The 27,431-nt window shown below is 42.9% G+C and overlaps 1 protein-coding gene across 8 annotated transcripts in view; it reads left to right on the top strand.

Annotated features, from left to right (window-relative positions):
• Positions 1-26,179, top strand: part of PARD3B (par-3 family cell polarity regulator beta) — a 1,156,296-nt gene extending 1,130,117 nt beyond the window's left edge. For 7 of the 8 annotated variants that reach the window (XM_037009251.2, XM_037009249.2, XM_073218305.1 and 4 more), the window contains one exon: positions 21,458-26,179. In XM_037009251.2, the coding sequence (XP_036865146.2) occupies positions 21,458-21,815 (358 nt within the window). In that variant the 3' untranslated portion in view covers positions 21,816-26,179. The remainder of the gene's footprint in view (positions 1-21,457) is intronic. The other variant, XM_073218309.1, reaches the window with a different exon arrangement.
• The last annotated feature ends 1,252 nt before the right edge of the window (positions 26,180-27,431 follow it).

Raw genomic sequence — 27,431 nt, 5'->3', positions numbered from 1 at the left:
TGGAAAACACTTTTTTTTTTTTTGCCCCTTAAATTGTGCATAATACCAGGCACACCTGGATTTCTGGATAATTGCACCCACAAGTGGCTACATGCAGACACAATTAGGTGCTTGCAACTTGTTTGAAGGCACAGGTGTCTAATTGCGCCCACAAATGGCCACTTGGCAGGCACCACTCATTGTACACACAGCTGATTATAGGCAGAAAATGGCAACAACCAAAAAGGAGGCCTGAATATAGACCTCGCATAGCCCCACAGCCTTGGTGTGATCCCTCCTTTCTGCCTCAGTCTTTTTTGTGGAATGCCTGAAATATAACAAGAAGCATATTTGAAATGCATCGGCTGGGAGATGAAAATGTATATGCCCCATCTCACAAGGTAAATGCCGTCTTGAGCTTTTAAGTAAATTGGGGGCTAACAAAACCCACATTGTCAACCTGAGTAGCCTTAAAGTGGATACCGCCCTGCTGGGACCGGGCTGTTTATAATAGCTAAAAATGATGGAGTGTGTAAGCATCCCCAGGGACCCTTTGGTAAATAGCAGTATTTAAAGGGTTAATCCAACCTAATGAATCATTTAGTGAGGATGCAAAGGCCAAGTGGTAGCCTCGGGAAGACCCAGGCAGGCATTTATTGAAATGTGGAGTAGTTAGAGTAGAGGGAGGCCAGCCTAGCAGCCTGGAGCTGCAGAGGAGGTCAGCGTCCCCAGGCAGGGAGTAATTGATACCCCCAGCCCTCATAGCAGCTGAAACAACAAAGCTGGACATGGAAACAATGTCCACTTACACAGATTTCAGTGTCCAAAGGAAATGTGGGGAGACACTTAGGCCCTGTCTCTTCAACTTTTAGGGCAAGTACAGGGAATAAGGAGTGTGCTGTCTTTCTCCCCTCCTATTTCTGGAAGGGCTTTGTACTAAGTTTGGGTACTTGTAGTCTCTGGCAGAAAGCAAGCCTAATCAGCACTGTTGATCTAAGGATCACGCCTTGGGCCGCAGTGCATTCCGTGTTGGAGGAAATCCACGGCTTGTCATCAGAGCAGACTGTGTGCAGTGTAAAATGGCAGGACCAGGCATTTGTTTCAAAGTTCTAGGAAGACCAAGGGTTCCTTGGACAAGGGCAAGAAATCCAAACCACCACAGGTAGATTCAGTTTTTCCAGAGCAGAAAAAAGCTTTACTCCTAATGAGTGATTGCTTTAGGGGTGTGTATTTATTATTTGCAGTATAACAAGTTCATGATTTACCCAGCTTGACAAATTCTCTCTCTGTCTTGGATCTTCACATCCCTTTGTGTCTACTCTTTATTTATGATGATAGCCGTCTATTCTTGAATGGCAATGCTATTGTAATAAATCTCCATAAAAAGCCAATTCTCAGTTCAAGTTACAGAAGGCTGAATACGAGGAAGACAGCCTAAAAACGCATACTGATTGTCCTCTTTTAGAAACTCTGTGACAGGCTCAGCTCAGAACTTCTTTCATTTCAACTGGACGGCAGTTCAACCTAATGTCAATTCACCGTAATTATTTTCTGTGGAAGGCCATTATTCCATTATGATTTTCTCTCACCACCTAATATCCAAGAAGGTTTGGTGAGAGATTACTGAAGAATTTTCTCCATTTCAGATATTTCATCCCATCTGATTATTCTTTATTTTAAAGGGACAGCAGAAAATGTTTCCCATGATTAACCTTCTTTATACGTAGACTTATGAAATACATAAAAATACATAAATTCTTTAGGAGTTTGGTGTAAAGATAAAAATGGTTTGGATTTCATATTTTTATAAGTTTTAAGTCAAAATGTCCTCAACTTGACCCATTCCCATTATTTGCTGCCCAGTTATTGGGGACGTTTTAGCCCTGGAGGGAGAGGATTGGCATGGGGTGACAGTTTTCTGCTGTACAGAGGGATTTGCATGTTTTCAATCTGGGCCAAATGTCCCTGTCCTTTCTTATTATTAAAAAAAAGTTTTCCCAAGTTGTAAACTTTAATATCAAGTACGTGGTGGAGACTTTCCTTTCCAGTTCCACAAGTAAGGAGTTTGGAAGTCATCACTCCATCCTAACAAGTAAAAGGCCAAACAAGCTAATCAGCAGCTCTTCTCAGATCCGTGAGAGATACGATAACACAGGGTAAACCACTGTCCCCCCCAGATTCAAGAGACAAGGGGACACAGGGAGTCATGGCTTAGCAGAACAGTCCCGGGAGCGAACCACCACTGGTCAGGAACCACTGCAGGGGTATGAAGTTCTGACCTGTGATTGATGGAGTACTGAAGGCTCAGTGTGGACAAAGCGAGTCGTAAACTCCAGGAGGACCCCATCCTAGTGGAGGGCCGCACTATTGTAAGATTCACCTCCAGGAGCTCTGCCAGATTCCAACAGTATATCGAAGAAAAATGCTCTTGCATCTCTAGCCAGGGGAGGAGAAAGGGAACCATTTTGAAATACACCAAGTGCACCCTGTTCTTAAGAAGGTCTGTCCTCGGGGGAACAAGGTAACAGAGCCTAACCTGCTGAGGGTATTTTCAGAGCTTAAGGGACCTGGGGGAAGAAAAATACCCAGCTCTAGCTAGCTTTAGGCTTCCATGTGGGAGAAGGGAAATACCCAGTGCCAGCCCCCTCTGGCCAGCTTATCTCACTAGATAGGGAGGAAAAAACTGAGAAACACTTGTGAAATTCTCAGTCCAGAGGCACAGGGTCACTTAAAGACTGAGACTTCATCACAGGACGATGGAATACTTCCCTTCCGCCCACACCTCGCCACCACAGTTCTGCGGTCTTATTCAGAGCAGTTCCTTTTGCTCAGTACATCATGTCCAGCTATCAAGAAAAAGCTACAAGCCATGCTAAAAGGCAAAAACAGAACAAAACAAAAAACCACAATTTGAAGAGACAGAGCAAGCATCAGAACCAGACCAGGCAGGGAGGTTGGAATTACCAGGCCAGGAACTTCAAAAAATTGTGATGAATATGCTCAGGGCTGTAACGGGGGAAGCAGACAGCACACAAGAACCAATGGGCAATGTAAGCAGAGAGCTGGGAACCCTAAGAAAGGTCCGAGTATGGGGTGGCAGCCGTATGGCTGTGCTCCTTGTCTATTCCAAATTTCTGATAACAAGCTGCATTTGTGAATTTCTTGAGCCTTTCTTCCAAGAAGCCAAGAGCCATGAGCTTCTATGCTAACACATCCACTTCCATCGTGTGTCTCATTCCAAAAAGGAGCCACCGGCACAACCACAGCTGATCAGAAGACCTGAATCACTACTAGCTGCCCTGTAGAGTCTAATCTAAGAAGCTAACATAAAAAATATCAAAGGTCTCAAAGAGCCCATGGTGGCACTGAGCGAGCCATCACCACAGCTTGAAAAATCACAGAAGTCACTGGTCAAAAAGTAAAGTCTGTTCTTATGCACTGTTTTCATGTCTTTACAAACCACAGTGGTATTTGTGATGTAGGTTTGGTTTTCATGAAGAAGCTACTTAATTGAAAAGGATTCACAATCAGTGCTAGAATATATCAGATTTAGATTTGGTGATTGACTAGCACACTATCTATTTTTGGTAAACGACTGCTCCAGTGTTCTGAAAAATAATACCATGGCCATCAGAAACAGTTTATCCTCTTCTCCAAATTTCTGACATGTAAGAAATGCAGTAATTATTGGAAGCTTCTGGCACCTCATTGTTTTGGCATTGACTTTAATTTCTGTCTGTGGCTCTGTTCCTAATGTAGGTAGAGTTGCTGAGGGAAAGTTCTGAGTTGTAGGGAAACACTCAAGTACTGTGTTATTCTTGTTGGTTTTTTGCTTCTCATTGATTTGGATTTTTAGAATCTTTTTCTACCATGAACGCTAACCATGACAAATGGGAAAATAAAGAGAATTTTTTATCTTCATCAGATAGAAAATACTAAGCTACTTTTCTTTTCCCTTTTTCTGCTTCCCACTCTTACCCCAGTTTCCCATTTATAGGCAGGCTTTGCAGAGCAACAAACCCACTAGATGTGAGATGAGAATATGGAAGTGGAGGTAAGAGATAGAAAGCAAAGGCCATAGGCTCCTGAAGGGCAGGGTCTTGCCTCTCCACCACTCTGTTGTCAGCCCTGCATAGTACCTGGCACATAGTAGGCATTCAGCTAAATTTTTAAGCAGAAAAGGGAAAGAAGGCAAAAATTCACGAAGGAATTTGCAACTGAGGGTGAAAAACACTAGACATTTCACTCTGAATGTGTCAGGAAGGATAGTTCTCTATTTTCAATCACAATGAGTTTAAGTGTAAATTCTGTTTGTATTAACTTTTATCAGCTTTCTGAGTCATGAGAATCCTTTCATTGAAAGCAAATTCTTTTTCAGTGAGTTGTATTTTGGTCACTAATAAAAGTTTTCTGCTAACAAAAATGCATAAATCCACAGAACAGTTGTGATTGAGATGACATGGCATGTTTTTCCAAGTTTCAGCTTCGAATGGCTTGTATATCTATCCTAGAGAACTCTTTCCAAAACTCAAAAAAATTCTCATTTTTGTTATCCATCCAGACCTTGATTTTTAAAACTACATGCAGCAGTTTTTACCAGGCATGAGTGATTGGAGTTTTTCCAGACGATGAATTTTTCAAGTGTGGGATTTTCTTTGTGTCTTCTGTGGAGTTGTGGAATGCTCAGTTTAAGAGCTGGTAATGAAAAAGGAGCAGTCGAATAACAAAGAGTCATCCATGTTGTTGATTCTGCTGGATGTTCAGATGTGTACTTTTGCAATGTGTACCCTGGCTCATACATAACCACACTTCCAAAAGCACAGGAGAGACACCAGGCAAGTCTGGCTGCCTCATTCTGCTCGTAAAAAATAAGTTTCCGCATTCTTAGGCAGTGGAATATTCTGCTTGCCATTCAGGTAAACATCATGAGCCCTACTGCTCTTTTTCTAAAATCAGTATGCCATAGGATGAGATTACAAGCTCACAAAAGTCAGGCTCCCCAGGCCCCCTTTCCCAAAGCAACTCCAAATCCAGTCTCCTCTCCGGTGATGTGGGTATGAACAGAGACACAGAGATGAGGAACTCATGAAGGCTGCATGTTCCCGTGGCTGGAGGAAGAGAAGCAGCTAGAAGAGATGGACACAGTGGAGAGTCAAGTTGCTGTCTTCCTTTTTTTCTACTCCCTTGAGTCTGAGAAGGCAGAAATTTTCCTGGCATCTTTCATATTTATAAAACTAATTGCTAATTATTTGTACATTCTCATTGTTGTCACCTATTGGATAATTGCTACAGGATGAAAATTGAGGATTTATTCACTTATAAAAGACTAACATAATTGCATATGTAGTTATGGAAGCTATGGGCACAGGCATCTAAGCCTACAGGATTTGTCAAGGACCAGAAATCCATCAGATACCCTCCCACACTCTATGCCTCTTATCTTTCCCCACCCAGCACCCTCTTTATCACAATTTAAAGGAATTATTCTAGACCTTTTGCTTTTCACCTTCTCTACCTAACAGATGTGGGGAACTCTGCCCAGCTGAGGAAACATGAGCTGCAACAAAGCTTTTCTTTCCTGGTTTCTAAAGTGAATGACCAACGACCCTTCCTAGTATGTTATCCTATCAAACTTGTGTTTATACCATTAGGTACTCTCCTCTACACAAAAATAATAGGTAGGCTTTATTGCTCTCCCTCTATATTATATTCAGATATTTTTCTATACAGTGCAGAATAAAAATCTATTGCAAATATAACTGAAAAAAAAATTCAAGGGTAGACTTATCTTCAGGTGCAGCTAACCTGAAACTCAGAGAATGCCGTCAGGGTGGTCTGCCTTCTCCTCGTCCCTTGGCTGTACTGTCTTCTATGCTGGCTCCATCCTCAGGCAGACTTTCCCACCCTGGGGTTGAGACAGCTGCCCACAGCATCAGGCTTACTGCCTATTTTCTCAGCCACTCCAACACAGGAGGGATTTTCTTTTCCAACATATACAACAAAAGCCCTGGAATTGTCTCACATTGCTGTGATTGTGTTGTGTACTTAACCATAAATAATCACTGTGCCCAAGGATGAAGAGGGGTGTTCTGATGGCCAGGACTGGGTTCCATGCCACCTCTGGAGTCAGGTAGAGTTGCTTCACCTGAACCACATGGAATGAAAATGGACATGGAATGATTCCCCAAAGAACAGGGTATTTTCACTAGGATGAGATGGGACAAAGGCTGGAAAAACAGCAAGTTTCCAGTGTCCCAACTCTGATGACACGGGAATAAAGAAAGACGGAATCAAGGATGAAAGAGAAAAGTAGACGCTTTTACCATAGTCTCATACGAAGCAGAATAAGTGCCAGACCCCTAAAAATTATCTGTCAGACCATGTACCAAACTGTTTTCTACTTCCGGGTCTGATTGTCTTCTGACCCACAGGCTTCAAGAATGCTTCCTTTTTTAAACATAATACAGTGTTTCATTTATCCAGATACTCTGATAAAAGAAAAAGACAAGAGAGATGGCAGATGTTATGTCTCTTCCGAGACTATGCTTTTGGTCTTTGGCTGCTGCCCAGCTTTCTGTGGATTTGGATGTGTGCATCTGTAACTCACTCTATAGCTGTACATGCGGTGTGTTTAAGATGTGAACAACCCCGAATCCAAATCCTCCAGCACTTCTCCATGAGGTGATGCCAGTGTGGACACACTAACAAAAACATAACATATATAACCACGACTACACAAAAAAAGAACAACTCTGTAGAGAGAGTGTACATTTTAGTTTATTTTGTATAACTTTTTTTTTTAATGAGCATAGTTCCATATATTTTGGGAAAGTGGTGATAACTTGCCTCATTTCCATCTGGAGGAAGCAGATTTTTAGAGAAGAAAAAGGCCTCTGGACATATTTGAATATTCAGAAGACTGAGAAAAGCCTGTAAGATGTTATGGAATTAAGAATAAGCAGTAAAAAAGTTGGAGCCGGGAGAAAAATAATAATAATAATAATAACCAGCTGCTATCAATCACTTAGCATTGTTGTAAGTGCTTTATAGACATTCTCATTTAACCCTCCTCTGACTACTTATTGTGGCAAGTAGCCATTACTATCCCAATTTTACAGGTGTGGAAACTGAGACTGTTACAGAGGATAAGCAACTTTCCCAACATGTCCCTTAAGTGGAAACCCAGAACTATTTGCCCTTAATTCCCCTGCTATGTCATCCCTTGACGTTCATAGCAGGGTCTGTGTTGATGATCAGGATTGGTCAGCACAAAGTTGGCTGAGACCTGAACACAGGCATCTCTGGAGGTGGAAGATGAGATCAAGAGAGGTACCAGCAGATGGAGATAAGAGAGGAAGTCTGGTGATTGAGGCCATCAAAGACAAGGAGGTCCATCCAATTTAGACGAGACTCCAACATCCCAACATGCAGAAAGGAGCCCCAGCCTGAAAGGAAATCTTTTAGAAGAACAAAGGCAAAAGTTTATTGGCATCAGGAAGGTCAGCAGTGAAGGAAGGCACCCAGCCTTGGACATTAAGATTCAGGGCTAGAACCTCACCCCTCAAAGGATTTTAAAGTAGGACAGAACCTCAGGCCTGGAGAATGTCAAGAGGTGCTATCAATACTACTAAAATCTCATACCTGAGCAGGGTTTTGTCAGTTACCCTGTACTTTTCCATATATCTCTAGTTTGATCTTCTCCCAACAACCCTGTGGGCATCGCATTATAATCTCCATGTTTGATTAAAGAAGATGAACATGAAAATTTCTCGCTGAAAGCCAGTGGGAGAGCCACAACTTGAACCCAGAAGTTTTGACTGCAAGCCCAGTGCCCTTGTTTACCACAGAGCAGTGGCAACTCATCTACAGGTGTTGAGATAAGACCTTGACCACAAGGCACCAAGCAAGATGCCAGTTGCCTGGGGGGAAAAGGTACAAGGCAGAAACTCAAATGAGCTTTTTTTTTCTCAGTCAGCAAGTGAAGTCCCACTTAGTTTAAAGAAAAGAAGACCCCTTTTTCACACTCAAAACCTCTGGATAGCCTTAATTTAATATATATTGGATTGAGTGCTTACTATGTGTGAGTCACTGGGAAGTCAACGATGAACTCCCTAATAGTCCTCACCATTACAAAGCTCATAGTTTATTGGGGGGCACATTAAAAAACAGGTAATTGCAGTGGCTAGCAATTCCACAGAGGCAGAATTTATCCTATGCAAGCATAAAGTCTGTATTATATTAAAGAATTTTCATGATCTTATATAATCCTACCATATAAATTTAAACCAATCATGACTTAATTTTTTAACATTACTGACATTGCTCAATAAGTTCATAGGAGGACGTCTATTCAGACATAAGGGATCAGGAAGAAATGGTATCTGGGACAGGCAGGTTTTGACACTTGAAAATAAAAACACTTTCTTGGCTTCTGAGTTTTCTACCCAGCATCCTGCCTCATTTAGAGGATCATCGTCCCTCCCACCCCCTTCTCTCTGTCTATCCATATCCGAACCCATATCCTTCAAGATTCCCTTTGCACACCCCCATCAGGACCCTTGCCTATAGCAGGTAGCCCATGGCACTTAGCCTTGAGCTCATGTGCCCTGTCTTGTCTTGCCTTTCTTTCTTTGTCTCCCCCAGCTAGGTGGTAAGATCCTCAGGGATAGATATTGAGGCACATAACTTTTTGTAGATGCTTGATATTTTGGGTTCATTCAGCGCTGTAACCAACCAAGAAGTGGATGGCCCTCTGGACTAGGATTTTCATCCACCCAGATTTAGAGCTACAGAGGAAAGATAAAAGGATTATTTTTAATGTAAATATTTGGCTTCTGAAAGCAATTCTGATTTCTTATCCAGGACAAATGAAATTTTCCCCTGAAGCCATTTCTTTCTACCAGAAACAGTAGCCAAAGAAGAACAAGTGGATTTAAATGTAGTTATTTTTTCCCATCTTGATTTTCCATGTTCCTGTTTTTTAAATGGTGTTGATGAAGGTAATTAACAACTTAATCCATTTTTATTGTTGTTGATGATACCTTTTTTTTTTCAGCCTCAGCTGAGTGTGTTCCACACTTACAAATGACTGTAAAATTGCTGAAACTCCAGTGGGTATTTTTCAGCTTCTGATTTTACCAAATTGTGATTTACTAAACCTCAGTTAAATTAATCAACCAAGTAGACTATAATTCCCCAGTGTGATGTTAGGGAGGGATAGTATGTCATAAATAAAACAATTAAAGGGCTAGTTCACCTCATCAAATTAGTTAACCAATCACCTGATAACATTTAACTGTATACATTCTTCATAAAAGGAAGGAGGTAAAGTCCAGTCCAGTTTTTCTGAAGTGGGACACACTTACCCTTTAACTGAGGTCTGGCATTACCCTGAGGCTGGGATGAAACTAATACAGTATCGCCTTTTTGGCCAGGAAAATACCTGCATGATGCCTCTCAATGGAGAGTGCATACATTGATCCCGAAATCCCATTAGGCAAGGCAAGTTACCCTTCATAATTTCAACCTTTGAGACACAGGAGTAATCTAAGATCTTAGATTCTTTTTACCCCATAACTTTCTTCCAAAACACTTTTACCCATATCATTGCATTCTCTCTTGTGAGAAGAAAAGCACATATTACTTTACAGATGGAGAAACCAAGGCACTGATAAGTGAAGAAGTTTGACTAGGGTCACCTGTGAGGAGGTCAGGCTGAAATGCAGCAGTCTGACCTGAGGTCAGTTTGGACTGGAGCCTGTGTGGGTTCCTGGAAGGGTCATGAAATTGTAACCCCCAATGACTCAGTGAGGGCCACTTTTCATTTTAAAGAGTTGGAGATAAAGCCTAAGAAAGTGAAATGACTTGTCTGAAAGCCCCTGGGATATGCCCCGGTCTTTGCAGTTCCTATCCAGGGCCCCCTCTCCACACTGCAGCTCTCTCTGGCACAGAGGTCTTGATTCCAAATTGGTTCTTAAAGATTTAAACGTGGACCAGGTATGGTGATGGACATTTTAGTCTATTTCTTGGGGCCCTTTCACTCTTTAAAGTGGGCGATTTGGTAAACATACATATGTAAGTGGTGGGTGAAAACAGAATGCGAGGATGCAGAAATCTACAGGGTGAGATTTACTCCTGTGGGGCAGGGGCTGCAAACCTTAATAGCGGTAGGGGCAGGTGGGAACTGTCAAGGAGAGGAGCAGGCAGGAGTGAAACCTAAGGAATGCTAAGTCCCTGCATCCAGGGAACAGCCCCAGCAGACTGCAGCCTTAAAGGAAGGCAAAACCTGAATCTAAAGAAAAATAGGAAAGCTGAATTTTTATGCTAAAGCCCTCAATGTTCAAATGTGAGCAACTAGCTGAAAAAAATTTTAAATGCCATGGGGCCTATATATGTAGTGAATACACACACACACACACACACATACATATATAAAATTTTATATATATATATATATATATATATATATATATATATATATATTATACACACATTCTATGCACCTACAAGTTGCAACTTCTATTATGTTAGAGGATTTCCTACACTGACACATATTAAAGTGGGGTGGCACACAGAGGGTAACAGTCAATAAATTTTGGGTTTGTTTATAAATGTGTTCACTTGCTCATTCTAGGTCCTTGCACAGTCACCTTAAACTGCATGCGGAAGGCCCAGTTTTATTTCTTTTAAAAATGATTGAGCAACTTCAAATCCAATGAGTATTGAGGAACTCAGTTTGATTGGTCTTTGAGTTTGATTGTCCCATCTTACTCCGTTCCCATCACAACCCTGAAGGGGAGGAAAGGCCATCACTGAGGTCACGGAGGCTTTTACATGTGTGGTCGCTTAACAAAAAGTTAAGTCACCTGCATCGTATGTCTACAAGGTGCCTTGCTCAATTCGAGCCCAGGCTTCTGCCTCTGCGCCCCACACTGTCCCCACTACACTGAGGCGCCTCCTGAGATCCCATGCAACTGAAAACCTTGGAGCAAGACCCCGAGAGCAGCCACCACCCTAGAGTGCAGATGAGCTCTAGCTTCTGAACAAGCTGGCGGGCTTGGAAGCTTGAGTTCCACAAAAGCAAAGGGAAAGCCATCTCCCATGAGCTGGCATGGGGCAAATGGTAAAGGACATTTTATTTGGCAATTGCTCTTTAGTTTTAAATCACTTCAGCATTTACATTTAGTTCATTAATTTAAATCAGATGGCCCCAAAATATTTGCTTTTCTATGCTAAGCTTTTATTTAAATTATTAAAGCTTCAGCTTCATGACTGATTTTTAAAATTGTGGTTGCCACCTGGCTGATAACAGAATGCATGTAGTAAAATGGGGAAATCATTTCATATTGGTACAGATGCCAGCACCAAATATGTCTGAGAGCAAGGCAATGTTAAAGAAATAGAAGAGGATGAATTTACAGTTTTCTTGGAATTGTTCAAGAAATAAATCAATAAATCAGGGAGTTAGAGAACAAATGCAGGATGAAATAACATCTGAAGGAGCTTGCTCACAATAAAAGTTTGTCTTGCTTTGTCTTTTCTAAAAGTGCTTGTCAGTGGCTTGGGAGCCACGTATTAGCTGGCTGAAGGGAGTGGGGGGTGCCTAGGAGGAGGGGTGGGGAAAGGTTCGGGATAGTAACTGTGAAAGAACATTGGAGACAAAGAAAAGAAGAAGAATGACGAGAGCAGAGTAATTTCATCGCCCCAGTCAGTTTGGGCTGTTACAAGCCTTGATTTGCTGGCTACCAGCACCACAGGACGGAACCCAAAGAAGCTGGGCTGACAGTCGGGCTGTATTACAAGTGGAGGTAGAAATGACAAAGAATGCTCTAATTTCAATAGAAGGAGACTTGAAAGTAAAGCGTTTGTAATGACAGTAACAACCAGGCTTTCCCAGCCCTGTAATGATTGGCCATTGGATGGAAAGACCAAGGCGGGTTGGGGGTGGGGCGGGTGGTGCACGGCGCTGGTCAGCAGCACCTGAGACTCTCTTAATAACTTTCATTATTTGTTGAAAATCATTTTAACAGTACAGTTCAGTAACCTTTCTGCTATATATCCATTTCATCTGCAAAAAGGAAAGCTGAATAGGATATAACATTGTATAGGATCTGTCCTGCTGATGCTATCTCCAAAGCACTCAGCCAAATGAGCTGGATTCCCGACAGGAGGGCTGAGTGGGGCCAACGGCTGAGCTTCATGTGTGCCCGCCAGGCCCAGCCTGGGGCTTTGAAACCTGTTTAGCACAGACAGATTATAGGCCCAAAATTACTCTCCACACTTAGTGAAAATTATCATGGGGTGCTTCATTACCACATCAGAATTAATCCAGAGAGGCCAAATAGAGCTTCTATTTATTGTCTGGTAGAAATTGGAGAATGGGTCCATTGCCTTGGTGCTGGTTTCAGGGAGGTTGTTAGAGCAAATCTCCAAAATATACCCAAGCATGATTACGGCTCAATCCATTGCCAAAAGTCAAACACTTCCCGAGTGGAGCTCTAGGACCAGATTGTACCTCCTCCAGTGCACCCCCTGTGATTGAGGGAGCTACCAAGGAGCTCATCTCACTGTTGAGAAAAGGATGTGGAAAGCCCTCTTCACAGGAAACCTGCATGGAGATTAAGTCAAGTCATTTCTGCATACTGGTGTCAAATCCTTCCTACCCAGAAGTAAACCCAGCACTCCTCATTTGTATTTTGGTCCCTAGCCCATTTGTCTATCAACTACCTCATAAATTAAATAACTAATGCTAATATGCTCATTTCTTAGGTGGAAAGTGAACCCAGAGGGTTATGAAATATGTTATATAAACCCCATTAGTCTTATAAACTTGGGAGAAAAGATTACCTAATTTAAAAAAAAACGACTTAGCATACATCTTACATTCAGGCCCCAGCAAATCAGTGAAATTGCTAGGATTTAAATGGAAGAGTATCACATCCAAAAAAACCATAAATGCCCACACAGTCTCCAAAAGGAAATTTCCTGTCTTTACAAATTGCACCATGTCTTCATTGAGAGGAAGGGCAGATTGCTCAGAATTGCTTGAAAGTTGGTGGCAACTGTGTGAATGGTCACAAAATCCAGCTGTCCCTCAGATTCATGTGCACCTGGCTCTGTGTTGTTGAGCTGCTCTTTTGTGAAGCTGGCCCACAACATTGCCTGCCTGTCTGCCCTAGTATACTACTGCCAGTCCAGTTGAAAAGGGATTTGAGCCGAAAGTAAGGCCACGGTAGTGAGGATGGAGAGCCAAGAATATCTAAGAGAGCATTTTCCAGAACCCAGTGTCTGGCTGGAGTGGGGATGACAGAGAGGAGTCTAGATTTCTAGCATAGCTGACTGTTTAGATGATGTCATTCTCCAAAGGGACCCTGGAGGAGTGGTGATTGTTTAATTCTGTACCTGTAAAGTTTGAGGTGCCTAAGGAACCTCCAAGTAGAACCATTCCACAGGAAATTCATATCACTCAGTTGCTCCAAATCCTGCTAAATAAAAAAGTCACTCCTTAATCTCACCCACACTGCCCCTGGTATTATGGTCCTCCATGAACAGGTGCCGAGCAGTCCCTCCAGACTAAACTTCTTCTCACTCATCTGCTCTTCGCTAGCCAGCCCCAGAAGAATGTCTCTGACTCCTCTCATGTGCTGCCAATGGGCATGCTGTGAGCAGATGAGAAGCAAGAGGTCTCAGCCTGCACGGCCAAGTTTGGTGGTCAAGCCTGTGGCCTCGGGGTCAGTTTGCCTGGGCTTGAATCTGGGCCCTGCAACTTCCTGGGTAATAACCGTGGTAAAGTTACTTAACCTCTGTGTTCTTCAGTTTACTCATCTGCGAACTGGGGATAATAATCATACTGACCTTGTAGCACTGTTGTAAGGAATAAACACATAAATGTGGAGAAAATGGTTAGGAGGGAACCTGGCCTGCTGGAGTCACTCGAAAGGAGCCCCATGCCGTCGGCCTGGAATCTTTGCAATTCTAAAGCCAGCTTTTGAAGCTTGTTCCTGAGCTCATCAGTAGGGTAATAGCACTTTTCCCAGCTTCTGAATTTCAGAGTAAGAGAATTGTAGCAGCAGAATTCTCCGCGGTCTTAATGAAATCATGGTATGGAAGCTGTTCCCGAAACACACACACAAAGGTGGAAGTATTCCAGACTCCTTCACTGTGGTCCTTGCCCTCAGTGAAGAGGAATTCTGATGATCTAAGTCATAGGCACTTTACATCTCAGTTCTCCTATTGTCCAGACTTTAGAAATTAATAGCAGAGAAACAGAGGTGGGTAAGGATGTGGCAGCGATTTGAATATTTGAATATTTCTGGATAAGATAATATGATTATCTTACTCAAAAAAGGTATGTATTACTCAAAGTAAATATCGGCTAAATTGATCAGAGAAAAGCAGCCCACAAGAACAGTGTATTTTTCCCCTGGAATGACCTGTCTCCAATCAGTAATCTGGGGCAAGAAGCCGTGTAGAGCTTCTCCTAAGGGGCATTAGAAACCATCTTTAGCATTCAGGACCCAGCCCTCTGGAACCTGCTGGCCCTCAACTTCTGACCCGGAAACTAAACCTTTGTTTCTTGCATGACAATTGGATGAAACCCTCAGTGTTTAGATATTGAAATTCCAGAACTATCATTACAATAGAAGGAGCCAATTTTAGTGGCCTAACAAGTTAGGATTTGTTCCTTTGGTTGCCATTCTCTAAAACAAAACCTCTTCTGTGGTTACAGACCATAGGATAATTATATGCAGGAATTGCTCAGATGGATTTCATGACTTTTTTGTGGCCACTTAACAACAGTTTCGGCTCTCCCCAAGTTTCCATCTTTACACATGCCCTCATGTTGCCCTTTCTAACTGACCTCAGCCCCCACTTTAGAAAGCTCACACATCTTCACAAAGGAAACTTTTTTAGCAGGACCATTTTTAGGGAATACCTCCCACCATCTTATAGGATGAACTATTCTCAAAGTCCTTTTCCAGATGACTTCTGCTAAAGGGTTACATAGGATCCCAGTCTCATTGCACATGCAGTCTGTTAACTGAATTCTTGTGTTTATGATCCTCGTTGAAAACATGAAAGAGTGAATTAAATGTGGACTATCAAAATTATATGTGTCTTAACCTGTTTTAGAAATGTCATCTGAGTACTCGGTCACTATCATTCCTCTCCCATTTTCTTTGCAAACATTTCCTTGGTGTTAACAAGGCCCAAAATCGTCTGATGACGAATCTGTTCCCACTCTGATTCTTAGCAAAGATCAGGAGCATGATGCAATGGGAAATGTGCGTGATAAAAGCACAATTATTTTTCCGAAATGTTTTTCTGTAGCATAGACCATCAAGTGATCATGATATTTTTATGATTCTGTAAAAAATCTGCAGAAATCAAAGCTATGTATTATACATTGATTGCAGAAGGCTCTCCTAATCCTGGCCAACCACATTGATGCCTGACAAAGGATGCAGGCCATGTAACGGGAAACCTGACACTCAAGGAATTCCAAACACAGACGAAAAGCATCTCTGTCCGCACAGCATGGGCCGCTCAAGCGCCTGTGCTTACACTAGTTTGTGCTGATCTTTTTTATAGCTTTGCCATATTTGTCAGAGAACCAGAGAAGAAAGCACCAACCTCAGCTCAGCCACTAAGTACTCTCTGCGTGGTATGTGTGACACTAGTACGGCTTCGCCAGACGTCAGCTTTCTGCCAAGGAGTGCACGTGCCTCTCCCAGCACGGGGAGTTTCACGTCATGCTCCTGCCTCCTATTTGAACTCCCCGTTTGTTCACCATCCTTTATTACCAAAAAAGGAAACCCAAAAAAGCAATCTTGAAGGTTAAGAGATTGTCTTTGCTTTGGCTGGTAAAAGTGCACATGGTATTTTACAGAAAGTAAGGGGAACAAATTATGTCCTTTGAAACTTTTCCTTAAGTAAGAAGCCCAATGCTTATGCTTAAGGTGGACATACTGACCTTTGCTCATAAATTCTTTATGCCCTTCACACTTTTTACTGCATATCTTATTTTTGTGCCTGCCAAACTCATCCCCTCTCAAACCAAACTCTCTTCTAGCCACTGATATGTCTTAATCTTGTTTTTCTTTTACTATTCTTCAACTTCACCTGTTTATCCTCCTCCTAAAAGGAGCTCATTGGTTGAGAGACAGCAGTGATTCTTAAACTCACCTTGATATACACAGGTGAATCGTCATCAGCTCTGTATTGCAAGAATTTGTCACTGATACTTAAAGAACTGAAGGTTGCAAATAGTTTTCTTAAAAAATTATAGCAGATTCAAGTTTTATCTCTTAATAACATCACCCCATGCTGGAATCCCCTTGTTCTTTCTTGGGTGGAGGGAAGGGTGCCGAGTTACAGCAGATGGTAGAGAAGTTTGCATAATCTTAGCTTCTGCCTCTGTTGGGCTTGTGTGGCTTATAGGAAAACTATGCGTCATGCATATTCTGGTGGAAAAAAGGTTGGGAAGTGCAGTGATAAAGAGGAATGGGACATCACCTCTACCCCTGGTTTGTGTTCATCAATCCTGAAGCCCAGGGACTTGAAACTGAGGGGCTCACACCTGGTTTTCACCTCTGACATCTCCCTAAGGCCATTTATTTGAGACCCTGTATACTGTATTTTTTTTAAACACATATATTAAGATGTTTATACTACTGTGCTTACAACAATAAAGTTTCTTTATATAATATATTTGTTTATATAAATATCATATTTATGTAAATAAATATAGCCTTTAACTGATTCTTGGATAAATACACCTAACCTGTACCAGTTAGTCATGCTGACCTCACTGGTAAGTCAAGGCAATTAAATTTGAGTCCCAGATTTATTAAGTACCTACTATGTTTTAATTACTATACAAGACAACAGAAATAATAATTCGTGTCCTGATAAATCACAGTCGTTCTTCACTGGATGCAATTCAGCCCTTTTTGTCAGCGCTCCCTCCCTCCAGCCCTTCCTCCTTCCTTCTTAAAATTAGAGAACATGGAATGCCCAGCATGACGCCTGTGGCTGGCACTGCTGTGTGATAAATAGGAGACTTGGTAAGAGAGTTAATCCTAAAAGTTCTCATCATAAGGAGAATTTTTTTATTCCTTTTTCCATTTTTTTCTTTCTCTCCCTTTTATTGTATCTATGTGAGAAGATGGATATTAGCTGACCCTATAGTGATAATCATTCCCCAACATATGAAAATTAAACCATCATAAACTTATATAGTGAAGTATGTCACTTATTTCTCAATAAAACTGGAAAAAAATAGAGGCCAGTTTTACCTCAACTGTTGTCAATCTCTAGCTCTCAATGAGAGTTCACTTTTTCCTTTTGTTCCCCTACCCACGTGTCTGTTTCCAGCCCCTACACACATCTGACCCTCTCTGGTTATTGTGATCTTTGTGGGTACTCTTTGCTTTACTCTTTACTTTAAACTCTCTTGAACAAATTCAAATTACATTTATGGAGCACCTACGATGTGCAAAGCCCTGTGCTAAGCTCTGAGGGAGATCACTATATATATATAAGGCTCAGTTCCTTCCTTCAAGATGCCCGTGCTCCAGGGCAGTATATAACCAGCCATGAAACACGGTAAAAGGCAGAAGAGGTAAAAATGACCTATGGTGATGCGTGCAGAGCAGAGAGGGGAGAGAGGGGGTATGAAGAGAACCTCCTCATCCATTCCAGTAAACATCACCACCTCTTTCCTCTCAGTTCTGAGCCTTTTCCCCATATACTGGGCTGTCTTTGCAAGTGTATGGCATCCTTCCACTATCCTTCCATAAAAAGAAGACGGTTGGTACCCAGGGGCTGACTATTTGACCCACTTAACCTCTAAATTTCAGCCTCTTTTTTGTTTAATGGTAAATAGTGATTTACTGAGATGGCGAAAAGAAGAAAACCTCATATAAGCAATCCTTATTGTTTCTTCACATATCAAGACCATATAGCTTTGTTATGTTTAGGCTTCAAGGTTAAAATTCATTATTGCATGCATCTATGTGACTGAAAACTGTTTGCCTGAGATAGTGCCCTATGAGTTTTCCAAGCAAAATCTGAATCCTTTCGGCCTCCAGAAGTGAGCCTAAAGCAAACATAAAATAAGAAAAGAGTAAACAATGAAAAATGTGAGAAAAATACGTGAAATTTTAAAAACAAAGATAGGTATTTTTATGAGAACTCCACAAAGAGTTGTATTATAAAGAAAGCAAACACATGCTCACTTCCCTTTCCCAAAGTAAATATGGTTCCTGAGTGAGATTTTCAACTGAAAGTTTTTTTTAAGAAAAATAGTAACACATACAAATAAAACTCATGAGGTCACATGAAAAATGAGAGGTCCTGAGGACTGATAATTTGCCATTTGAATCCTTGCTTTCATCAGAATCTCCAGAGAAAGCTACCCCTGGATTTCTCAGGGCTGCCTCGACACAGGCAGCATCGGTCGCCGTGATAAGCATTTCTTAGGTCCTGGGATGGTCGGTTTTTGTGCTTTCCTATAGACAAATTTCACCCAAATAAAGAAACCATAAAAAGGGAAACTCAAGATTAACAAAACTAAAATTTCAGCTCCCTCTTCTTCTTCCTTTATCCTTTAAGTTCCATAATTAATGAGGTCTTTTTTCCCCATTTAAAAATTGTTCGTGTGTGTGTGTGTATGTGAAACTGCTTATGTAAGAGAGAGAGAACACACACAATATTCATAAGCACTTGAGCTTATCCAGTGATGTATGTCAATATTTCTCAATAAAACTGGAAGAAAAATAGAGAAATAGAGACCAGGCTTCTTCAGCAATTGTCAATCTGTGGCCCTCAGTGAGTTCGCTTTCTCCTTTTACTCCTCTAACCCATCCACCTATTTCCAGCCCTTATACAACGTTTGTTTTTCTGGCAAAAGTCTATAGGAAATGCTCAATTTTAAGCAAAAAGTCAAAAACAACAGCAACATCCAGCCCCCAGCAAAGGAAGGAAAATCCTCCTAACACTCTTTGAACTGTAAACAATATTTTTTCAGGCCAACTGATTGTTTCTTCTCTCTGAAAAATTAAAAGTGATAACTCTTCTGAGGAGTTCTAAAAAAGACAATTTCTATGATTTCATTTCTTGACAAAGAACAGCTTCCACTCAGTTTCTGCCACATGTAAGCCAACTTCCAGACATAAAACCTCCCTCAGAGGGGCGGCACGGGACCACAGCACTTCCTCGGGCTCTGCCCCACCTGCCCAGGGGAAGCTCTCTGCCTCTGGAGGTGAGAGGTGGACAAACCACAGGGACGAGGTGTGGGTGACGAGCTGGTGACTGTCCCTGTGGGCCGGCAGCCTGTGCTGTCACGGGGCCTCTCGAGTGGCTTCTGCCTTGTCACCACTTGATCTGGGTTGTCTCCCAAAAAATAAATTTAAAAAAACTTGTTTAAAGGCATGCCTGTCTTTTATAATGTTCTGTTTTAAAAGAGAGAAATCTCCAGGGAGAGAACAGGACCCTTAAAGTCCAAGGCCTGGAATTCCTCCTTTCTCTCTTTCCATTTTAAACAGGAAACATTCATGCTAAGAGGGTCCAGAGGGAGCATCACTTATGTGTTCATTTTAAGGCAGATAACGTTTGTATGTTGCAAATGTCAGTGATTTATCCCAAGGGCTTAAAATGAGTGCAGAAAAACCACATGTTTTACTTCATGCAGAGAAAGGTCTCCAGTAGATTTTGAACGGAGGCACAGGTTAAGGATTTTTTTTAAGTGTTTTGGAAATCTCTAACATGAACCAAGAGGAAATAGAAAGGAGCCAGGACAGGGGGCTTAAAATATTTTACGATAAAAGACGTAATGAATGCAGTAAGTTTTCTAAATCAAAAATAAAATTCTAAAGGAAAGGGAAGGATGAAATCCCAATCTTTTATTTCCCAGTGCTGGGAAAAAACCGATGATGTCTTTGTACTCTATTTGTCATGGGCAATTTAAAACAGAGCAAAGCGACCTGCCCTGAATAATAGCAGTTGATGCCATAATAACTTGTACGCAAACAGTTGAATTTTTTATCTGAAAACTGTCACTAACTAAATTACCCCAAGCTCAAGGATCTATCTTTCATTGTTATTCATAGCCAAATTAAGACAAAAAAGTAGAGCGAGAATTCTTCTGTTTATCCTTACGAGTATGTTCACATCCTCTTTCCACGTGCTCCGGAGCCGGCCAAACCTTCATTGATTTGGGGAACTCCCAGAGCTGTTTTAACGTCAGACTCTGCAGCTTACGGGGTGATTTGGATCCGCATGGACAGCGCTCGATTAACCACAGACCCTGTACTCTTCCAGCCCTGTCATTTCTCTCAAGTGTCCTGCCAGTTTATATTCTGACATTGGAGAAGTTTTCATTATTACTGTTGCTGTTTTCCTCTAAAAAAATAATAGAAGAGGGAGTGGTAAAAAGTAGGAAGGATCTGGGGAGGATGGTGGTGAATATAAGCACAGAAGGCTTATGGGATTTTAAGAGCTGCAAACAGAGTTCTCTGTTTAACCCAAGGCTAGATAAGATGCAGTCATCAGTGTGTTGTTTAGAGATGTACTGCCTCTGTTACGGCAAATGGATCGATCCGAAGATGCTTGTTGTCTTAGAAAAGAGATCCAGACAGGGTCACTTTCTGCTCGTGTTTATTCTTGCCCTGGACCTTTCTGTGTGCCTACTCATTACACAGAGTAACTTAAGCCTGGTTTGGCTTCTCCCGCTTTGCCACTGGCCTGGTGATGCTTCTTGACATAGTGGTGGTAGAATTGCTTTATAAGAAAGTTGTAGGCGTGGAATTCCTATCTCTGGGTTGAGACATTTTCGAGGAACTGCAGAGAGGGGAGGGCACACTAATCCACACAGATGAGACAGAAGCTAACCAGAGTTAGAGCAGGACTATGGCCCGTGTAAAGAGCACCTCACCAACCTCGGAGAGAAGTGAGGGCAATGCACAGGAACTTAATGACTCCAAGGAACCTGTACATCTCTACCATCATATCTGTGGCCATCTTCAGTGGGGCCGAGAAGGAGAGGGGCCAGCTTGATGAGAGCCAAGCTCTGCCTTGTGTAGGAAGCCAGTTTGGCCGCTCTAACAAAAGCTGACATGACAGAGTATAAGCAAGATAGAAGTATATGAATCTGTTCATGTCCCCTTCCCCTCTCATGTGCCCATCTGCTGTAAGCAGTCCTGGCTGAGTGGTGGCTCCGTGGCATCAGGGACCCAGGCCCACGCCTTCTTGCTGCCCTGCCTTCCTCAGCCTATGGTTTTCTCTTTGTGATTGAAAATGGCCACTCCAGTGGCTAACAGGAAAGAGAGAAGGGAAGAAGAGTTCCGTGTCTTCTTTTCAGGGACGTGCATCACTTCTGCCCAAACCCCTTAAGCCAGACCTGGTCTCTGCCACAGCACACTACCTGGGAGGCTGAGGAATGGGTCTCCAGCTGATATGTGTCTGTTCTTCTTCCCAGGGGAGCACCAGCTGATCCTGGAGACTGTCTGACAGCGGCACCGCGAGGGCTCTACAGGGACAGGGAGCTGCCCTATTACCCAGGGGCTCGTCCTGAGCACCCTCCCAAGGGGAGCTACCCCCGCCTCCCGGATCTGAGGGTCGCAGACCTCCGGTACCCTCAGTGCTACCCACCCCTGCCAGCCCCCCAGTACAAAGGGCCCTTCCGGCAAGACGTCCCACCTTCCCCACCTCAGCACCGCAGAGCGCCAGCCTATCAGGAAATGGGCAGGCCAGGGCCCCTTGGGGGCAGCCCAGACCAGTACCCCTACCAAGCCCCGGGACCCCGGCAGAAGAACCCCATGACTGCAGCCGTGTAGCTGAACTCCACCCAGCTCAGGCCAGCTGAGGAAGGAAGACATCTAACTTCGCCTTCACCCTTCCTAGACCTGAAGGCCTTCTTCCTGTTAAGAATTCTCCACCATACAGATTAGGTTTTTCGCACTGAGGTTGCAACTCTCGACTGCTAATCAGAGGGAAAAGGAAGGGACAGGAGTTTTGTGTGGGAGGCAGGCAATCAGGAAGAAGAGGAAGGATTGGGTCATAAAAACAATACTGTCTGATATTCAAAATACTTCTAGAATTGTTCAGTTCAGTGAAAGTGGCAATTAAACAAGCAAATAACAGTGGAGATAGACCACACGGTGCCTCCCTGGTGCACACATGCCCCATAGAACTGGCAGCATGGAAACAGTCTCTGCCCCAGATCACCATCCGTTCAGAGGCTAAGTTTTAGCCACCCTGTTAGAGGTGTTAAGTCGAAAGAGTGGCTGCAAATGCAGGTATCTGAAGTGAGTAGTTTTTTCACTGAGAAAACAAATCAACAGCAAACAGGAAGAGTGACCGCCTTGAAATGTTTGTACCCAGGAGAAGACCATTTCTTTGTAGAATTTCTCAGGTTCCTGGTACCACTCATTTGGTATAAGCCTTTCACATTTCTTCACTTTTTATAGAAAAAAATAAGATGTCAACGCAGTATTCGTGTCCTGGGCGAATATACACAACTAGTCAGAGCTTCCAGAGGAATATATTCTAAAGACCAAGGTGATCAGGTTAAGAAGACTGGAAATCCTGTGGTCCTCACTACCCTGCCTTTCACAACCCAGGCACGACAGCAGGGAGGTATCTGATTTCAGAGTTATCCCCAACTCTCCTGCCTGTACTTATTGTAACTGGAGCCTCTACTTTAAGACTCCTGCTTGAGGGCTAAAGTGTACTTGATAAAAAAAAGGGGGTGGGGGGACCACTGGTTAGGTCACACAGGAAGCAATGCTCTGGAGATGCTAGTTCCAGAGTCAGTGCCAAACAGTGCCATCTGCACCCAGGGACAGGGAGGAGTGAAACTGTGGCCTTTGGGATTGATAACCGGCAAGTAGTAGATGGCCGTGACTGACAGCGGTGTGTGTGTGTGTGTGTGTGTGTGTGTGTGTGTGTGTGTGTAGGCATGCAATTACCAGTATGAAGAATGGAAGATAAAAATACTTTCTGGAAAGTTTGATGAGGAAGGGAATTTAAAAAAAAAACAGAAGGGAAGGAAACGGAAGAGGCAAAAACTAAATCATTCTATTTCTGCTATAGTTCATTAAAAGATGTCAGGGCAGGACTGAGGCCAGAGTTGCCAACTGGGAAAAGAAAGTCTGATGGCTTTGAAAAGCGGAAACCCACACTCTAAAACCCACTGCAATTTCTTTTGAGCTTTGCAGCTGTTTTCTACTTACTTCAACAGAACATCTAGAACTTACAACTTGACCCAAATGAGAACACAACAAAAGACTGAGAAACGGCAAAATCTGGGGGCAGCAATTTCAGTTGCTCAGTGACTCTTGAAATACTTCAAGCCTCTTCACATTCCTTCTTCATTCCCTCCAATAAAAAAAACGTCTTGAGTTTAATTCAGACATATTTTGGCCAAGATTAGAATACCTCTGACTGATAGGATTTAATAAATTATAGTATTATTAAATATACAGAGTCTCTATCTAGCCCAGTTTAGTCTTATTTCTTCTTAATTTAATATAGAGTTCTGTTGCCCAGAATGATACCATTGCTGGTTTTTGGCATAAACAGTGTTGTTTACGGGACTTTAAGGGGTATCATTTTCTAAACTACAATTTACTTATGGACCTCTTGAAAACAGACTGTCAGGTTGTTTTTTGCCCTCTCCCTTCTCTCTTGAGCCAGGCACCTTTAGATTGTCTGCAGTTTGTGTGAGGAGGTTGAAGAGCCCAGGCCTTGCACACCTGGAGATGGAGTGCAGGTGAGCTGTAGGGCTTCCCTCTAACATGATGAATGACATCCTCCCCTCAAGCGAAATGAACCTTCAAGAAGGAAAGAGTAAGCCCAGGGAAATGTAACTTGTTTTGAAGCATTAAAAAGTCAGCTCTTCTGTATTTGCCCAGTTTAATGAGATTTCTGTAGACTGCTTGGCATAGCCAAGCCAGAAGTTTCCTTCTGGATTGAGGCCAAGGCCCCATGACAGCAGTCAGAGGCAGTGATACAACATGAGATAGTCTGTGTGGGGGGAGAAGTGGCCCTTGTAGGAAGGATGCCCACATCTTTACTGCATTTCCGCCTTGGGTTCACAATCGCGCGTGCTCACAGGCTCAGGGTCAGCTGCTCAAAACGTGCTTTTGTGTTGTGCACGGTCAGTAAAAAAGTTGCTAATCCTGAGAGGCAGCCAGGGATGTGAAGCTACGACTGAAGTGAACAAGAAATAGATGATAGCAGTTTCCTTTTTTTGCTTGAAGTTTAACACACGCCCCATTTGACCCTGCCCGAAAGAAGCTAACGTTACGTGTGACAGAGGCTCCATCAAGCCAAGCAACAATTAAGAACAACTCAAATGTAAAGATTGTAAATGCCTGTGTACCAACCCTCCCACTGTCACCACCCCGAGGTTACGGAACTCGGCCCCAGTATTTAGGAGAACAGGTTGTTTACGGTATTTAGAAAACCAGGCTATGATCAGTAGGTGCCCAGTAGCCAGAAATAGTTCCTGATTTATTCATGGCCTTGGAAAAACTCAATCAGGTGTCTGCTTGTAACTCAGAACGTAGCCCCCAGAAACAGAGTGGCCCAGGGAGCTGCAAATCCGTCAATATACACACACCCAGCTCCCGACCTGACTGCTGGGTCACTGAGGCCTTGAAATGATGTTTTGGCCACAAGTCACTAGATATTTTTAGAAGCTCTGTTTTCATCCCTTTTTGCAGGAGTAGAGGCATGAAACAGGGCAGACCATTGAAAATTTCCAGATGTAGAAAAATTCAGTCCTCTCCAAGGGAGAGAAATACAAGATCTCACTAACCCTGTGTGCCACTGGGCTGCGGCACTATCATTCAGGAAATGATTATTTCCCCACGATATCAAATTAGTGGATGAAAGGCAACCTCAAAGACAAGAGCATTTTCTTCAGTCATGACTAAATAACAAAAATCGGATAATTACATTACCATGAAGCTCATTATTCTTAGATTTTTAGGTCTCAATGCATTGACCCTCCCCACAGGACAGCACAGAGCAAAGATCTTATAATCAAGAGCAAGATGACCTCCACAGACCCACTGTCACCCATGAAGGAAGCTGTGCATACTGCATGATAAAGGAGATTTGAGATTTCACTATAGCTTTACTTTTGCCACCAACTAAATAGAATTAAAATGCAATTCATCATGCCCTCCAAAGATTTGTAAACTTCTGGAACTAAACCTATCTTCTGAAGGAAATGCGTCCAGCAGCTTTAGGAGTTGTCATACGTAGGTCAGTATGCCTAGAGATGGAGCCTTTCAAGAGTGTTTATTCTCCTAATCTGTAACTACAACATTCATTTTCTTTGGAGGAACATCTTGGCATTTTTGGAGGATAGAAAGATCTTAAGAGTTTAGTATGAATAGGAAAGTATGTCTGTAAAATTCCTACAGGCATTAAACTCTGAAATCCACATTGCAGAGCCTTCAAATTGGTGCTAAACTGGGTAGACACCCTCCTACTTTCTGAGTGCATGAACAACAAAAAGGCCAGACTGAGTGCAATTAGGCAGAGGAAGTTGGATTTAGAAACAGCTCCTGGTAGTATTTCTCTGCTCTCGCAGTTCACACCGACTGGGGTGGAAAGGATGCCACAGTGAGACCAGAAAGGGAAGGCTCTGTGCCATCCCCCTACAAAGTCACTTTCAGATAAAAAGGACAATAAAAGTGAGATGTCTAAAATAAGCCAAGAATCTCATATGCACCTACAACTTCTAAGTGAAACTCTTTCTCCCTCCTGTCCTTAAATAGTACGAGAATCATACACAGCCTCCCTTTTAAAGATGGGCTTACCTGCCAGGCCCGGAGCACAGAGTGAGTACTCAATGCCTGTTTACTGACTCAGCTGTTCCAGAGTGTCCGTTCCTCTCTGCTGACTGCGGTGCTGTTTACTACTGGGCCACAGAAACAAAGCCTGCTGTTTATACAGTCCCTTTTTCTAGTATTTTCCTGTGCTTTTATAATACCAAGTCCATAAGTTCTGAAGATAAATTATGTGAAATCCTATTTTGGTATATAGGGGTGGAGAATGAATACAGACTTTTTAGGAAGATCCCATTTTGTACCACAGAAAACATTTTGGGTGTTGTTCTATATGAATTTATAAAATTTTCTTATTTTATTTTGCATTAAAATAAAGCTTTATTCCATCAGCGAAACATCGGAGTGTTGGTTTTCGCCCATACCTGCCCGGTTTGTTTTAGGATTTGGTGAATGAATAGGTTGTCTGAGCAGCAGTGTCACAGGGCAAAGGACAAGAAGAAAGCATTGGGCATGTGCCAGGCTCCCCGCAAAGCAGTGCTGGGGCAGAGATGAGCGAGCAGGCCGTTTGGGGGCCACACTTGGTTCACTATCTACAGACGATGACAGGAAGCTGGACTGGACAGAGGAAGCGGCTGAGCTGTGATGTCCTCCCAAGTTGGGCCCCAGCCAACTCCACAGGGACATGAGCTACCCCTGGAAGGAGGGGGGCCCAGGGCCCGGCAGTGTTTGTCAGACCAGGCAATCCCCAGAGAGGGCTGACAGTGGGGGGCCATTTTTGGGAGGGATTCACAGTAGCTGGGAAAACAGTCCTTCGTTCCTGAAGTGGGATGTGTGCAATGCATGACGGCATCCAACACGGTCGATGCCTCCCCTCTCACACTGGCAACACTCACCTTGTCTACAGAAACATGATTCTAAGCTGTTTCCCCTTGACCCATCCTGTGTTCACTAAGTCCCATCACTGGCTTATTCTCAGGCCTGCTCCACTCTCTCTTGCAAGTTCATCCACAGCCAAGATTTCAGCTACCATCTCTGGACGGATTTGCACACAGCTGTCCCCAGAGCACATGCATTTCCACTTTTCCTTCTGAGCGTCCCCGTTTGGATTTTCCGTGGGCCTTTTGAACTCAACATGCCAAACTGAAAACGAGCTTTCTCCAAAGATACTTGCCTCTCATGATTGCATCCTGGCCAATGGCATCATCCTATTCATAGTTACAAGCCAGAAACCTGGAAATTATCCTTAACTTCCCATTTTAACTCCTCTCCCTCTACCCTCCCAGCCACATCTGTTGAGAAGACAGGCCAGCAATTCCATCCAGTATGTCCATGCTTCCTGACATCCTGTCTTGGCTCAGCTTCATGCTTCTTCACAGGCCAATGTGGTCTCCTGCCTGTGACCTGTGACCATGATTCCTTCCAACCCACCTCTGTACTATTCAGACCCACCACCTGCTTTGGTAAATAAAGTTTTATTGGAACGCACGCACACCCACTCACATATACATTGTTTAGAACTCTTATGCTACTGTATCAACGTCGCTCTCTACTGTCAGAGGAACTTTTCCAAAATGGGGATCTGACCATGTTTCTCTTTTAGAGGTGGCACAGCCTGGTTGAAAAATAGTGGCTTTGAAAACAGGCAGA

This window comes from Manis javanica, chromosome 12, assembly GCF_040802235.1.
Source record: "Manis javanica isolate MJ-LG chromosome 12, MJ_LKY, whole genome shotgun sequence".
NCBI classification, from domain to species: Eukaryota; Metazoa; Chordata; class Mammalia; order Pholidota; family Manidae; genus Manis; species Manis javanica.
Note: the sequence above shows the minus strand (reverse complement) of the source record. Positions and strands in the feature narration are given on the sequence as shown.